This window comes from Octopus bimaculoides, chromosome 14, assembly GCF_046866305.1.
Source record: "Octopus bimaculoides isolate indiv1 chromosome 14, ASM4686630v1, whole genome shotgun sequence".
NCBI classification, from domain to species: Eukaryota; Metazoa; Mollusca; class Cephalopoda; order Octopoda; family Octopodidae; genus Octopus; species Octopus bimaculoides.
Window position 1 is genome coordinate 40,014,455 of NC_142941.1, and position 16,302 is coordinate 40,030,756.

At 30.1% G+C, this 16,302-nt stretch overlaps 1 protein-coding gene and 1 long non-coding RNA gene across 7 annotated transcripts in view; one reads left to right on the top strand and one right to left on the bottom strand.

Moving 5' to 3' along the window:
- The window catches only part of LOC149132703 (uncharacterized), a 63,579-nt gene that overhangs the window by 21,873 nt on the left and 25,404 nt on the right, over positions 1-16,302 (top strand). The window contains exon 1 of one of the 3 annotated variants that reach the window (XR_016244306.1): positions 2,537-2,621. The exons of the other annotated variants lie outside the window; for them this stretch is intronic. This is a non-coding gene — a long non-coding RNA (uncharacterized LOC149132703). Of the gene's footprint in view, positions 1-2,536; positions 2,622-16,302 lie in introns of those variants that run through there. 3 annotated transcript variants of the gene reach the window in all.
- LOC106872391 (protocadherin beta-15) overlaps positions 1,075-16,302 on the bottom strand; it is a 26,567-nt gene continuing 11,339 nt past the window's right edge. For 2 of the 4 annotated variants that reach the window (XR_008265553.2, XR_008265554.2), the window contains 2 exons: positions 14,276-14,354; positions 1,075-4,144 (listed from right to left, as the gene is read on the bottom strand). Coding sequence is in view for 1 of the 4 variants with exons in the window: in XM_052973121.2 (XP_052829081.2) it covers positions 4,112-4,144 (33 nt within the window). In the remaining 3 variants the exon portion in view is untranslated. The remainder of the gene's footprint in view (positions 4,145-14,275; positions 14,355-16,302) is intronic. The other 2 variants (XR_008265555.2, XM_052973121.2) reach the window with 1 other exon arrangement.

Consider the following 16,302-nt stretch of genomic DNA (forward strand, 5'->3'; position numbering starts at 1 on the left):
TACCCGTGCGCACGCGTGTGTGTGTGTATAAAGGTGTATGTGTGAGTGTGTGTGTATCTCTCTCTCTCTCTCTCAATCAATCAATCAATCGGTCAATCAAGCTTGTCCAACTGTTGTATTTTCAGAGGCATGAAACTTACAGTAGCTCACATTTAAATTCTGTGTTTATTTAATGATATTTATGTCTCACTGGATGGAGTGAGTTTTGTTGATCCCACCAACAGTACATTATATAGCTGTGTGTGTAATTTTATTACAATAATCACATGAATGAAATGGGTTGCATAACTAATAGTTTCCTGTAAATCTTGCAGCCCTGTGTCACTAATTCAGTTGCTTTGAATTTGAATGATCCCTTATTCTATACATTGAGTACTTATCTACGTTTTAGCAATGTCCAATCATATATATATATATGTGGGTGTGTGTGTGTGTGTGTAAAGAGAGAGAGAGGGAGATATATATATATATATATATATAAGTATGCATGTATGTAGGTATGTATATCTTTCCATCATGCAGATTTTGCTTTTATTCTTCTTTAACCCTTTAGCATTCAGCTTAACCTGTCAAATGTAATGCTTGTTAATTCAGATTCTTTTTAAAGAAATCTTCATTATCTTATCGCTTTGAGATTTCAATGATGTGATTGTTTATTTTTCCAATGACATTGACAACTAGATGTGAGAGCCTGGTTCTAACCAGTTTGATCATAAAATAGACAGAATATTTGGGCCAGATATGGCCAGTTTAAATGCTAAATGGTTAATTAAATGTTGAATGGTTATTATATTCATTTCTGACATATAACATCAACACTAAAGCTCACCATTTTCAATACACCAAGCCAAATGCTATTAAACATCAATTTTAGTATCAGGGCATTTTACTCCCCATATTCATCATACACACACATGTATTACACATAGCGGAACACATGTGTAAACATGTTTATGTGTGCATGTAATCACATCATTCACTTCACATTTCATTTTCCCCTTTCACTGAATAAAGTAGACTTGTTGGATTATCTTTTTTTTTTTTTTCTTCTAATAGATTTTAAAGAAAGACCTCTTTGATTAATAGAAAATTTTAATAAAAATAATCTTCATAAAAATGTACACAAATTTACATTGATAGCATTTGTAATGTGAATGTTTTCTCTTAATGAACAGCAATTTACATATATATATATACATACAAAACTGACAGTTAATGACTTCATCGCTTTGTTTTTTTAATTTTTTTTTAGGTGAATGGGTGGAGTTATATATGTGTATATATATATATATATATATATATATATATATATATATATATATATATATTAATATGCATATATATATATGTATGTGTGTGTATATATATATATATATATATATATATATATATATATATATATATATATATATCCATATGTATTTCACTTGATTCAGAAACTGGCACACATACACACATATTCACACCCACTTCATAAACTAGGTTACTTTTAAAAACAACCAACTATCCATTTGTACTGATATATGATCTTAGAAGCAATACAAAAGACAGATTTTCTTTTAAAAATCAAATCAAATGCAAGTTTATACCTTTCACAGAAAGTTTTTTTCACATATGGCATAAGAAATCTCTTACTTATAAAAAAGAATTGATATCCTTTTGGAAGAATGTTTGCAACTTTGATTTCTAATGAAAAAAAAGAACTTACATATTTCATCCCAGCTAGATACACACATACGTACACACATACAATATATATATATATATATATATATATATATATATATATATACACACACATATGTATACATATACAAATGTGTATACGTATATATATATATAGATATAGATATAGATATATATACATATATGTAGACATATATATCTATTCATACAAGTATGTGTGTGTGTTTATGTATGTATGTGTACCGAAACACACATATATATAAGGCATACATGTAAACTTATGCATATATGTATATGTATATATATATATATATATATATATATATATATATATATATATATATATATATGTATGTATGTATGTACGTATGTTTGTGTGTGCGCGGTGCATATGTATGTGTGTACACACACATCTATAAACATCAAGCACACGATGCACTCAAGCCCATTTTTCTCGGAGTTATAGTCATGTAATTACGTAATTTAAGTTGCAATGTTTCTTCCCAAAAAAAAAATGTTTAAGATATCACAGAGAAAATCTGCACCTGTTTTTTTTTTTCCAAAAAAAAAGAACAAAACAAAACAAAAAACAACAAAAAAACCAGAAAATTTGTCCAATATTTTGTAACTGATCCCCAAACAATAAACTGAAATTGAAGAAGAATGTAATTCTTTGAAGACTATTACTTAATATACACCCATATTATACCATAACATTTACAAATATAACCAGACACAATATCCTTTTAAGCAAATAGTTCCAACAGAAGATATTACAAGTGAAGGTATTTCCAATTGCATTTTTATCTTTCTGACTGAAGCCATTATCACTGAATTTTAAACAGAGAACTTTGAATATTAAAGGTGCTAAATGTTCACAACTGCTATTCTGTAATTAAGAATGTCAAGTCAAGTAAAGAAATATACCTCTTCAGGTAAGCTGAACATTTGCATTATCTTAAAATATTTAATTTTAGATATTCCTGAATGTCTTTTTTAATTTTTTTTTTTCATCAAAATCTTTTTTATTTCTATATTTAAATTTCATTTTCTAATATGACATGAGTATATATATCAAATGATATTTTTGTAAATAGGAAATATGGAATGGCTGTCCTTGCGTAAAATCTGCAAGCACAATACTTTACTAACATTCTTTTTTTTAAAATATCTTATATGAAATTTGATAAAACTATTTAAAGTTCCAAAATGCAGAGGCCCCCATAAACCAAGAAAACAAGGTGTTACTGCAGCCAACATTGTTCTCACCAATAATAGAATCACAACACTATATTATCCAAGAAAATTCCATGTAACCCATTATACCAAGGGCCATAATTCAGTAAAGTTGATAGCTGAATCAAGGAAATTTTCATTCAAATTTTATTTTCGAGCCTAACATGTTCTTGGACATCTCTAGCTCCCTCTCGCTCTCCCCTCCTTCCTCTCTTTATCTCCTTTTCTTTTTCTTTCTTTATATCTCTGTTCCTTTCTCCCTTTCATTCTTTCTTTCTCTGCCTCTCTCATCTTAATTTTCTCTTTACCATAAACACATATATCAGTACACATTTGTATGCATAAAGACTTAAACACATGTTAAGCATTTGTCATTGTATGCATATATATATAAGTATATATATATATATATATGCGTGTGTGTGTGTGTGAGCGAATGTATGTGTGTGTGTGTATATATATATATATATATATATATATATATATATGTAGATAGACAGATAAATATATATACATATATATACATATATACACATACACACATTTATATAAATATATATATACATATGTATATTTATATACATACAAATACATATGTATATGTACTACATATATAAATGTACATGTATATATATATATGTGTGTGTGTGTGCATATATATATATACACGCACACACATCCATATATATTCGTATGTATGTATGTGTGTGTATATATATATATATATACACACACACACACAAACATATATAAATAACTATATATATATATATATATATATATATATATATATATATATATATACAAATATATATATGTATTATATATATATACACACACACACACTCACATGTATATATGTGTGTATATATGTATATAATATGCTTAGCATAAATATATATGTGCATAAAAATATATGTATATGTGCATGTATGAATGAAATGTGACAAAAGTCTGATGAATATAGTACCTTTGGTAAAGCTGGAAATAGTTTTTATGAGATGAGGAACTGTTCTTCATTGGTAGATTCCAAAAGTTTGATACTGAGTTAGAATTACCATTGTTCTCTTGTAATAATTTATAGTCAATCACACCATTGCAGTGAGAGTTCTCATCAATATCAGTTGAATGATTATTTTGGACAGAAAAAGGAAAATTCACAGAATTTAGTAGATCTTATTGCTCACTTTTAGCAGCTATTGGTCTTGGAGGGTATTGCAACCTGGAAAAAATTGAGAAAAAAATTACAGAGGACTATTCTACCTTGATTAAATAGAATTTCAGGCATGACAATTTTTTTTCAGAAATCAACTGTTCTTACTATCCACTCTAGCCACTATTCATTGAGTGTGGGAGCATTTAGGGACTAATTTTGAATATGTTGAGAGAAAAGGATATTGCCAAAGAGAAGCATAAGTTAAGGAGTATTATTGTGTTTGCAACATTTTTCATTGTTTCAATACTAAAAGTATAAGAATAAAAGAGCAGAAAACTCTACTTCTAGGTAAGATATATATATATATATATATATATATATATATATATGTATATATATAATTTAAATTCAGCTTATGTTGAAAGTCAATAAACAAAGTTTACTTTAGAACTGTTGAGAAGTATTGAAAGATCAGTTGACAGATTTTCTGCAAAATATGGATAGTTTATCCTGTTCATGTTATATTATTAGCATTCTCCTGCATTTGAGAATAAAATTATTTCCTTATCTGTATCTTATATATATATATATATATATATGTATATATATATATATATATATATATATATATATATATTTTTATGCACATCATATTATATTTTATACATGCATATATACATGTATACATAATGTATATAAGATGTGAAACACTCAGCAATTACCAACTGATACCTGATACTTATGCACAGAAACAATTATAGTGATTTGGATTCAAAGCTTGCCTGGACTTGTGTGCCTTAGAGGGGAACTTTCTATGCACAATCCTATAGTCATTCACGACTGAAGGGGGTCTTTACTCTTCATACATACATACACACATATATATATATACATATGAAAAAATATGACAAACAGAAGTTACAGTCAATACCATTTCTTCCCTACATTATATGTTTCATCATCGTGTCTGTTTGCATTCTTTGTAGTGGGTGTTCATAGTGCAATTAGATTCTGATTCACAACAGTCCTTTGATGAAACAATTTATTATATTATGCTTGCACACATATCATCTTCTTCTGATCTGAGAAAACATTATGAAATAAAGTGTTTCTCTGAAAAAAACTGATGTAGATCAGCATCCAATTACACTATTAACACCCACTGCAGAGGATGCAAAATAGCCACAATGGTGAAATTTGCAGGGGGAATAAATGGTATAAATTACATCCTGTTTTTATACTTTTTCCTTTGTTTACTCTGTGTGTTATAACTGGTAATACTGCTAAGAACAACAATGACTACACCATTTTACTGAAACTAGACCTCATGAGGATACTCATCATGGGCTTTAAATCCACCAGTAGCAGTTATACATATAACTGTATACACAGAAAACATGATATATATATTATTCAAAAATTAATATACATATCATTATTCAAAGAATGATATATCTATATATGAGTGGCTGTGTGGTAAGTAGCTTGCTTACCAACCACAAGGTTCCGGGTTCAGTCCCACTGTGTGGTACCTTGGGCAAGTGTCTTCTACTATAGCCTCGGGCCGACCAAAACCTTGTGAGTGGATTTGGTAGACGGAAACTGAAAGAAGCCCGTCGTATATATATATATATATATATATATATATATATATATATATATATATGTTCGTGTGTCTGTGTTTATCCCCCCAACATCACTTCACAAACGATGCTGGTGTGTTTACGTCCCGGTAACTTAGCGGTTTGGCAAAAGAGACCGATAGAATAAGTACTAGGCTTACAAAGAATAAGTCCTGGGGTCGATTTGCTAGACTAAAGGCGGTGCTCCTGCATGGCCACAGTCAAATGACTGAAACAGGTAAAGAGTAAAAGAGTATTTATATATTATCAAAAAATATTTTTGAATAATATATGTAAATCCTAATAAATGTTTTGAGTATCCTTTCTTTCATTTGTCCTCTCACTCATTCAAACACATGCACACACACACACATGCTCTCTGTATACAAAGGAAATATATATGTATGAATTATAGTACAAGAGGATGGAATGAACAGGCTTTAATCCAAATCACTACATTTGGTTCTAACTGAATTAGTATCATTTGGTAGCTACTGAGTGTTTCACATATACACATTATTGCCTTAATAGACCCAGCAAAAGCTGTGTACCAGCATGTCTTCAGGTGAGCAAGTTTGAGAGTACCCAGCAGTGCTCTTGAATCCATTCACCAAAAGACATGCAGGCAAACAGATATTGCTGGATCTCATTCATGCAACAATGTGTATAGCATGTGAAACACTCAGTAATTGCCAGCTAATACTAATGGAAAGAAACAATTGTAGTGATTTGGGTTAAAGCCTGTTCATTCCATCTTGTATTATATTGTTTTGTATGAATTCTGTAGATGATATTAATGGATTTCTATGTACCCATGGAGGAGCTTTGTAAAGCATGCTTTAGGATCATTTTCTAAATGATGTTAAATATATACATATATATTAGTCACTTTCCTATTCCCAATAATATAAATATGTGTGTGTGTGTATGTATATATGTGTGTGTATATATATATATATATATTTAATGTATATTTATACTATTGGCAATTGGAATGTGACTAAAGAATATATATATATCTATATATATTTGCAGTGAACAGATAGTGGCAAAATCACAAGGAAATGATAACTGATGTAACATGTGTCAAACCATTCCAGCAAAACAAATATAGTAGCAAATGAGAAGCAATAGAAAAAACAGATGTATGAATATTTCAGACCATTATTTTCTCATAAATTGACAGCATGGCTGTACTAATTCATTCATTGATTTTGTAGTGATGCTATGAACACATGGGTGAGGTATAGAATATTTGTGGTGTGGGTGGTGGGTTGGTGTAATGATGTGTTAGGGGTGATTGTTGACTAATTGTAATTTTAAACAAAATCTTTCTTTGCCAAAAGTAATTTTCTCTGGAACAGCCCCGTTTTTCACAACCATCATTTCTAATATCAAGCCATACCAGCGAGCCTCTGCTTGGTCATTTGATCCTTTAGAAACAGTAAAGAAGTTTCCTTTAAATCATATCCTGCCTTTTTCAAAATAGTATTAATGTCCGGGCAAGTGAAATCGAAACCGAACTAAATTCGACGACTGGCACCCATGCCAATGTCGTCTCCTTCATTGGACACGAAACTCAGCTTGCGAAGACTTATTGGGGCAAGCGAAATCAGGATGGCACCTGTGCCCAGCGTCACCTTTCTGGCACTTGTGCCCGTGGCATGTGTAAGGACTTTCGAGCGAGATCGTTGCCAGTGCCCCTGGACTTGCGGGTGGCACATGAAATACACCATTTTGAGCGTGGCCGTTGCCAGCACCGCCTGACTGGCCTTCGTGCTGGTGGCACGTAAAAGCACCCACTACACTCTTGGAGTGGTTGGCATTAGGAAGGGCATCCAGCTGTAGAAACTCTGCCAAATCAGATTGGAGTCTGATGTAGCCATCTGGTTTCACCAGTCCTCAGTCAAATCGTCCAACCCATGCTAGCATGGAAAGCGGACGTTAAACAACGATGATGATGTCTAGATTGGATAATTTAGTGTTATTTGTAAGATGATACTTGTTAGAAATGCACTTGATAAAAACAAAAATAAAATAAAAGAAAGGAAAAAAACTGGGTATTGCTGGAATGCATTTGATAATAAGTCTCCTCAGTCAGGAAAAAAACAAAACAAAACAAGGACAACAGTAACCTGTGGAGGTTATGGTTGAGCTATCTATCTAAAAAGACTTACCAGAAATCAATGTTCTGGTAGATTTTTCACTTTTACAAACTAATTTATTTAAAAATTAAATGAGTGCAGGTATGGCTGTGTGGTTAAGATGCTGTCTCTGCAACCGCATGGTTTCAGGTTCAGTCCTACTGTGTGGCACTTTGGGCAAGTGTCTTCTACTATAACCTTGTGTTGACCAATGCCTTGCAAGTGAATTTGGTATGTGGAACTGTATGAAAGCCTATCATAATGTATAAATGTGTGTGTGTTGCTTTCTATTTATGTTTGTCACCCCATCACCATTTGATAACTGGTTTCCATTTGTTTACATCCCCATAACTTAATAGTTCAGCAAATGAGACTGACAAAATTAGTACCAGACTTAAAAGATAGTAGGTGTCAATTTATTAGACTAAACTCTTCAAGGTTGTGCTCCGGTATGGCCACTGACCAATGAATGAAACAAATAAAAAATAAAATGTAAAACAACTAGAATTTCCTATTCTTGAGATATGGGAACTGAATCAACTCATTTTTGATTGTGGAGTACTTTCCAGAATTCTTCACATTTTATATGATGTATTATGCACATTTTACTTTTACTGACTAATAGAAAGAGTTTGCAAGAACTGATTTGCATATGATTAGTGTGTTACATCATCAGCATGTTAGAATGCATAAATTTAATCAGTACACAAAATGTTAATGCTTATAGAACTGACAATCATAGAAATCACTCATTCACCCGAAAGATCTAGTGTTGTCTTATGCTGGACATCTCAAAATAGTCATAATCACATTGGTTGTCAAATGCAGAGATATAGTGATTGATGACCATGGATGTCACAGTGAAAGAGTTATCACATGTCACAGAAGATAGAAATGGGTTGGAAATCATCATCATAATCATCATCGTTTAACGTCCGCTTTCCATGCTAGCATGGGTTGGACGATTTGACTGAGGACTGGTGCAACCGGATGGCTACACCAGGCTCCAATCTAATTTGGCAGAGTTTCTACAGCTGGATGCCCTTCCTAACGCCAACCACTCAGAGAGTGAAATTTTAAAATTGTTATATTTTGGTTTTTATTTATTTTAGAATGATTTACAAAGGGTTCCCCTCTTATTAATTTAAATTTATAACCTGGATTTGAATGTAGACATTGAAAGTTTTATTACATTTAACTCTCAGAAGTATCAAAAGTAATACTCAAAGAGAAAATATTTTAGATTTTGACACCTCACAGTTTAGGGTGTTCAAACTATATCTCTTAAATTATAGACTATTGATCCTCTCCCATAAAAGAAAATAAATGAATGGTGATGGAGTGATTTATGATTTTAAAATAATGAAAAAAGAAAAAGAAAAAGAATTGCAGAATGTAAAAGAGACAAAGTACTTGAATTAAAATAACAGTAGAATTACAATAATCAGTAGAAAACTGATCCGTAATTTTTAAAAACAAAGTTGTTGCATGGAATAGTGGTAAGAATAGTTGTTTTGTTGATGTTACTGGTCCATAGCTTAGCCCTGACCATATAGAGCAATGACCGAAGACCTTCTAGACATGTCTATCTCATTGCTATCTATATTCAGGACTGCATTGTCCAATGTGATTTTCTGTGTTTTATGCAAGCAGAATTTGATTTGAGAGAAATTTGACTTTTGATTCTTGATGGTCAAGTTAATGTATACATGGTTCAGGACAGTGGGAATGTTAAAGGTTCTGATAAGTGAATGTTCAGAAAGTATAACAAGAAATGATGAACACTTGGAAGTGAAGTAATTCAAATAGAAGTAAGCAGAAAAATAAAAAGGCATAGCAGGAAAAATTGAAAAGAAGGGTGGTTAAAAATTGCTGAGTGTGCAGTATAATATAAACTGAAAGAGATACTGAAGAAATGTGAATAATATACTGAATGCTAAGTTATCATGAAAAACATCAAAAAGGATTTATTCAATATGAAATAAACAGTGCACTCTAAGTATAAACATCTGCAATTAACTGTCTGTGGACTTTGTTTTCATTTTCATCTTTTTTAATGACCCAGAAAATAACAAATTTTTTGGTATTCTGCAAAATTGATTTATAAAGGGATTTGTAAGCTGGATTTGAGAAAAATATATCAAAATATTTATTAAAATGAATTCTAAAAACTATTAAAATTAATATTGGTTTCAAATTTTGGTACAATGCCAGCGGTTATGGGGGAAGGGGTAAATCGATTACATTGATCTCAGTGCTCAACTGGTGCTTATTTTATCTATCTCAAAAGGATAAAAGCAAAGTCAACCTTGGCAGTATTTGAATTTAGAACGTTGAGTCGGGAGAGATGTTGCTAAGCATTTCGTCTGGTATGGTGATGATTCTGCTAGCTTGCCACCTTAGTATCAAAAGTAATATTCTAAAATAAAATATTTCAGATTCTGGCATCTCTCAGCTTAGGATATTTAAACAATATCCCTTAAATCATAGACTGAGTTTCATAAACTATGTTTATACTATGGTGAATTACATGGTATATTTAACCCTTTTCAAAAATAAGTTAGATACCAATTACCATTTGTAATGAAGATAAGCATGCAGAAGATTATTTAGTTATAAAATATGTATTGCAATGGCATAATGCAAAGTTTAAATGTGTATGTAGATAGCTATTGTGGATAAAAAATTTAGTAACAGAAACTAATAGCTGCTTTTTACTCTAGCTATAAAACCCATGGTAGATCAAATGTTCACCTGTATTTCATGTATGTATGTATGTATGTGTGTATATATATATATATATATATATATATATATATATTTATATATGTATTTATACATAAGAATTTACACACACACACACACATCCATATGTATGTATGCACCTTCTGTGCATTACATTCTGCCTCCAAGTTTTACGAGTAGCTCTTGGTAAATGCCTGAACAAATGCTGAATGAACTGATATATGTTCACCATTTCAGCCACCCACAAATCTTCATTGCTTTCACCAATAATTTCAGATGAAAATAAATTCAAGAGATCCTTCCATGAGCAAACATGCATTTGCAAATACGGTGTGACTTCATGGGCAGGATTTTCCACTTAAAACTGATCAAAATGATACATACTAAGAGATTCTAATGATCAGGTGTCCCACATATATCATAAAAATAGAAAAAGAAATGGATTTGTTACACCTTAATGTGCTTTAGAATATAAAATTCCTTTTAATTAAATTGGATTCATTCTGTCAACAGACCTAAACTCTGGCAAGTACAAAGAACTCTTCAGTATTGTTAAAACTCTATCAGTTCATGGTCTTTGTGGTGTTCTTAGCAGAAAGTCACTTTGCATAGAAGACGACAAATACATTAAAATTGCTTCCAATACTATTTGGCAAGGGGACCCAAACAGTTGGAAATAGTCATACCTCTTACAAAAGACTGGCTTCAGAGGCTGGAAACTTCCAAAGTTTGTTGGGATAACTTGAGATTGACGGAAAGCTTCGGATAACTATAACCTGTTCTTCACAATTTAATGCAAAGAAGAAAATTGAGTTCTGCAATACCCCTCTCTCAGTCTCTCTCTCTCTCTCTCTCTCTCTCTTTTGCTTTTCCCATGTCAAGAAATATAACTCAGCATTTCGCAACTGGATGTCTGCTTGGAAAATTAGAAACAAGTTTACTTTACTCCAGCACAGCCAGTAGAACATCGAAGGGTTTGTGCTTACAATGTTTTTCTGTCTGTGCCAGTATAATTCACTTCATGAAAATATTGCTGCATCACAAGGTTCTGTTCTACTATGGATGAAACAATAAAGTTAATCAATGCTGTTGGAAGAGTTTATGCTGTACACTCTAATCAACATAAATGCTTCTGTATATGACTTCTCCATGAAGATGTAAACTCAGTTACTAGAAAAGTTTGCACCACCTGCGTAGAGGTATGCTTTAAATTTCAGTTACTAGAGGATGCTGCAAAATGAGAAGCAACATTATTGCCAGTTACTGTTTCTCAAACAGCCAAGAGTCTTAAGGCTCTTTTCCCCATGCTGTTAAAATGTGGTAAACCATTCAATCTACTCTAGCTTTGGCTCATGTAATATGGTGATCTTCTTGAAGATTTCAATTAGCATGTTTAACACATGTAGCTTGGCATGGAAATAGGACATGCAGATGAAATTTACAAAGTAGTCCTCATTAACATAAAAAACAACAAACTTCATGTGGTAAATGGTGATGAACCACTCTCAATTTAAAGACAATGAAGTCACTCCTTTGACACCAACTGAACTATGATCACCACTGGTTTTATGATACAAACTTTCTGTATTAAAATGAATTGAATTAAATATTTCACAAAAATCAGATGTTTATTCATGTTCCAAACACCAGCTTTATAATGAGAAAGTGAAAATGTAGTGTTTTGCAGAATTTTAGTAACAAAATGGTTAACAACATGGATTTTTGCTTAGGAAAGGATCCCTAATAATATTACTAAGCAAATAGATCAAATGTAGAAATCATATCACAAGACCTCTGGCTAAGAAGCTTGAGCCACAAAAACTACTAATCTTATTGAGTGCACTAAAGGAGAGGATACAATTATACCTAAACTTCACTTCATATCAAGCAATACGTTCTTTTGAATTAGAAGACTTCAGTTTCCAGTACACATAGGCTTTGACATGTCAATCAATAAATCCCAAAGAAAAGCAGTTGCTGGGCTACCTTTTAAAGAATCCTGCTTTGCTCATGGCCAATTTTTTGGAAGATGCATAACATTTTTACTTATGGTTCTGCTAATAAAGTCAAGAACAGTGTGTATCCTAAAATGCTGGCAAGACTGGTCAGAATACCTAAGGCCATGATAAGTATAGATCTAATAAGAAAGTGAGAGTCTTTACATCTCTTTGTATCAATGAGTGTATTATTTCTGGCAATATTTGGATGTGTGTGGGATTCCTCCAGATTTTTCTGGTTTCTACACATTATAAGGAGAATTTATTTCTATGGGAAGTTAAACTCCAAACACTGATTTCTACCCATTTAAAAAAATACTTTAAGAATTAAAAATTGCAAAAATGAATTATATATTATATTCACCAATAGCTTCGAGTGAAATATAACTTTTACCTGCCTCCTTTAAACCTGTGTTTTTTATTGAATATACCAGAATTAGCTATATATCACTCGCAAAATTAAATTGTGAAATATGCTATTCAAACTAAGAGGATATTTGTGGCACAATGCATGAAACACCAGACAGCTACAAACATAACTGGGAAAACAATTTCATTTCTTACATGAAATTTAGCTTTTCAAGAGAAATCCCAGAATCCAGGGATGTTATACTGAACCAAATATGACTGCATTAAGAACAAGTCACAGCCATTTAATTATATATATATATATATATATATATATATATATATATATCCTTGGTAAAACATAATTCCCAAAAAGAAACACACTCTAAATTATAGAGCAGTATGTATATATATATATGTGTGTGTGTATGTATATATATATATATGTATATGTATATGTATATATAAATACATATATATATATATATATATATATATATATATATATATATATATATATATATATATATATACACACATAATTATAGAAATGCATTTTTACATGATTTGACATGGTTCCCCATTACATTAATTTTTTACCCTTCCTCTGCATATTTTTCTTCTGTCTGATTTTCTGATAGCATAATATATTAAACTTACTTCCATTTTCTTGATCTTTCATTAAGCATTAAGCTAATATTTCCAACTTTTATTTCGTCTTCTCTGTTGCCATTTTCATAATTAATTTTGAACACACACACACACACACACACACACACACACACACACACACACATATGCATTTGGTGAGTATCAAGAATATCATTTTGGAGTTGATTAAAAATCTCAATTCATAGCTGGTTTACTATGCACAGGTTTATCAAGCTGTATCTGATTTGCCTTTCTTTTGGAAAAAAAACTGATGGTAAGGGGAGGGAAGATTTGTATGCATAAGCAACTATTAGTCCAGATCTGCACCTTGGTAAGAAACTTTTTAAATGGCAAATAACATTACTTATGCAGTTCTATGGTCAGCTCTGACCAATGAACATATATGTGATTCTATATTTGGAGATGGAGATGACAATGTAACTAGCTAACTCTATGTTTGTCTAGGTATATATACAGAGGGAGAAATAAAGATATACAGGTATATTGTCTCATGTCAAGAGTTAGATTGGTGAGTATGTAATTTCTATATGAAGTGCCACATAACAAATGATTAGAATGTAAAATCTTATTCAATTCAAAGAGCCAACATATGCTGAAAAATAAGCAAGATATCCTGACATTTTTATAATTTTGAGATGATTTATTACTAAAGCAGTTTAGCCTACTCACCTATGTTTTGCATTTTATATATATTTGTTAGGTGATTGATGAATATTCTTAAAACTTCTTCTGTTCAGATATATTTTACCTGTTTAGTAATGATGATTAAATGTAAAAATTTAGTTGATGGAGATGACAAAAATTCATTTAAAACTAAATATACAACTGTTAAAATATTTTGTTTATCTAATTTTGTAATTTAAATTTACAATTTTGGTACAGAGAATGAAAAAAATATGTATATGATAAAAACTCCATATTCATATTTAAGCAATATATTGATGCAGAAATAACAGTTTTATGAAAAAAAGAATCACAGAAGTGAGCACAATTTCAGAATTATTTTTCAAACAGAAGTAAATGGTCTGAATGGGACTAGCAAAGTAATATATTTCAATTTAAATATTTTAAAGAAAATTATAATACAATTGTTACAGTATTTACATACTGGATATTTCCTACATATTAATGTAGCTACAGAATGATGAATTAATATTTTATTGTGAATTTCAGAATATGAAACTTTTAGTTTTAGTTTAAACACAAATCATTGTTGTTTGATCTATAATCTATAGTTGCCTTATAGTTTATTTGTCACTTATTATTCGGATTTGGTTTATTTTATTATCTGAAAATGTGTTCTGTTTATTGAATAGTGCCTAATGTGATAGCAACAAAATAAAAATAACCATGATAATGTACGTTATTTGTATATTTTGTATTAACTTAATTATGGAGTAAAGTTAAATTTTAGATGATATAAACTAAATTCCAGAATATATCTTTTAACTGTGTTTTTTTTTTCATTCAAATATTTCCCATTTCCATATGAGTCAAATAATAAAAATACAACAATAATAAAGGAATAAAAAACAATAGTAAAGAACTGAGATATAGAAAGCATGCAAACAAACGGAAAATACATGATATAAAATATAATTCACAATTACCAGTATGAAGATTGATGTTTTACATACATACATACATACACACACACACACACATATATATATATATATATATATATAAATATATATTTATATGTATGTGTGTATATATATGTGTATATATATATGTATATATATGCATACATGTATATATATATGTATATATATGCATATATATATATGTATATATATGCACATATATATGTATATATATACATATATATATGCATGTATATATATATATACATATATATATATGCATGTATATATATATACATATATATATGCATGTATATATATATATATATATATACACATATATATATATGCATGTATATATATATACATATATATATGCATGTATATATATATATACATATATATATATATATATATGCATATATATATATATATATATATATATATATATATATATATATATATATATGCATATGTATGCATATATATGCATATGCATATACATATAAACATACATATATATATATGTATATATATGCATACATATATGCATATATATATATATATATATATATATATATATATATATATATATATATATATATATATATATATATACATGCATATACATATGTGTATGTATATATATGTGTGTGTGTACATATATATATACATATACACACATATATGTATAGATATATATACATATGTATATGTGTGTGTATATATGTATGCATGTATGTGTTTGTAATTAGGTAGATATAAGCATCAAGGATCAAAATATAGAAGCATATTTAACCCTTCAGCTGCTCCTCATGTAAGTAAATGCTTAAAAATCTTGATTTATTATATGAAAGCTAGAAATGTCTATTTGAATTCCTTATACCTCAAGAAACTGGTTGCTCTGTAAATGAATGTAACAATTAATTGTAATCAACCAATTATAAAGCAGATCTAAAATGCCAGTTTTCAACATGCATAGAACACACTTTTTTCTCTATATTTTGTTTGCAACCAAAGGGTTAAAAGGAATTTCTTTTATAAGAATATTCCTATGTAAATAGCATAAGCAGGCAAACAAATTCAATTTGCAGAAAGCTTTCATATTCT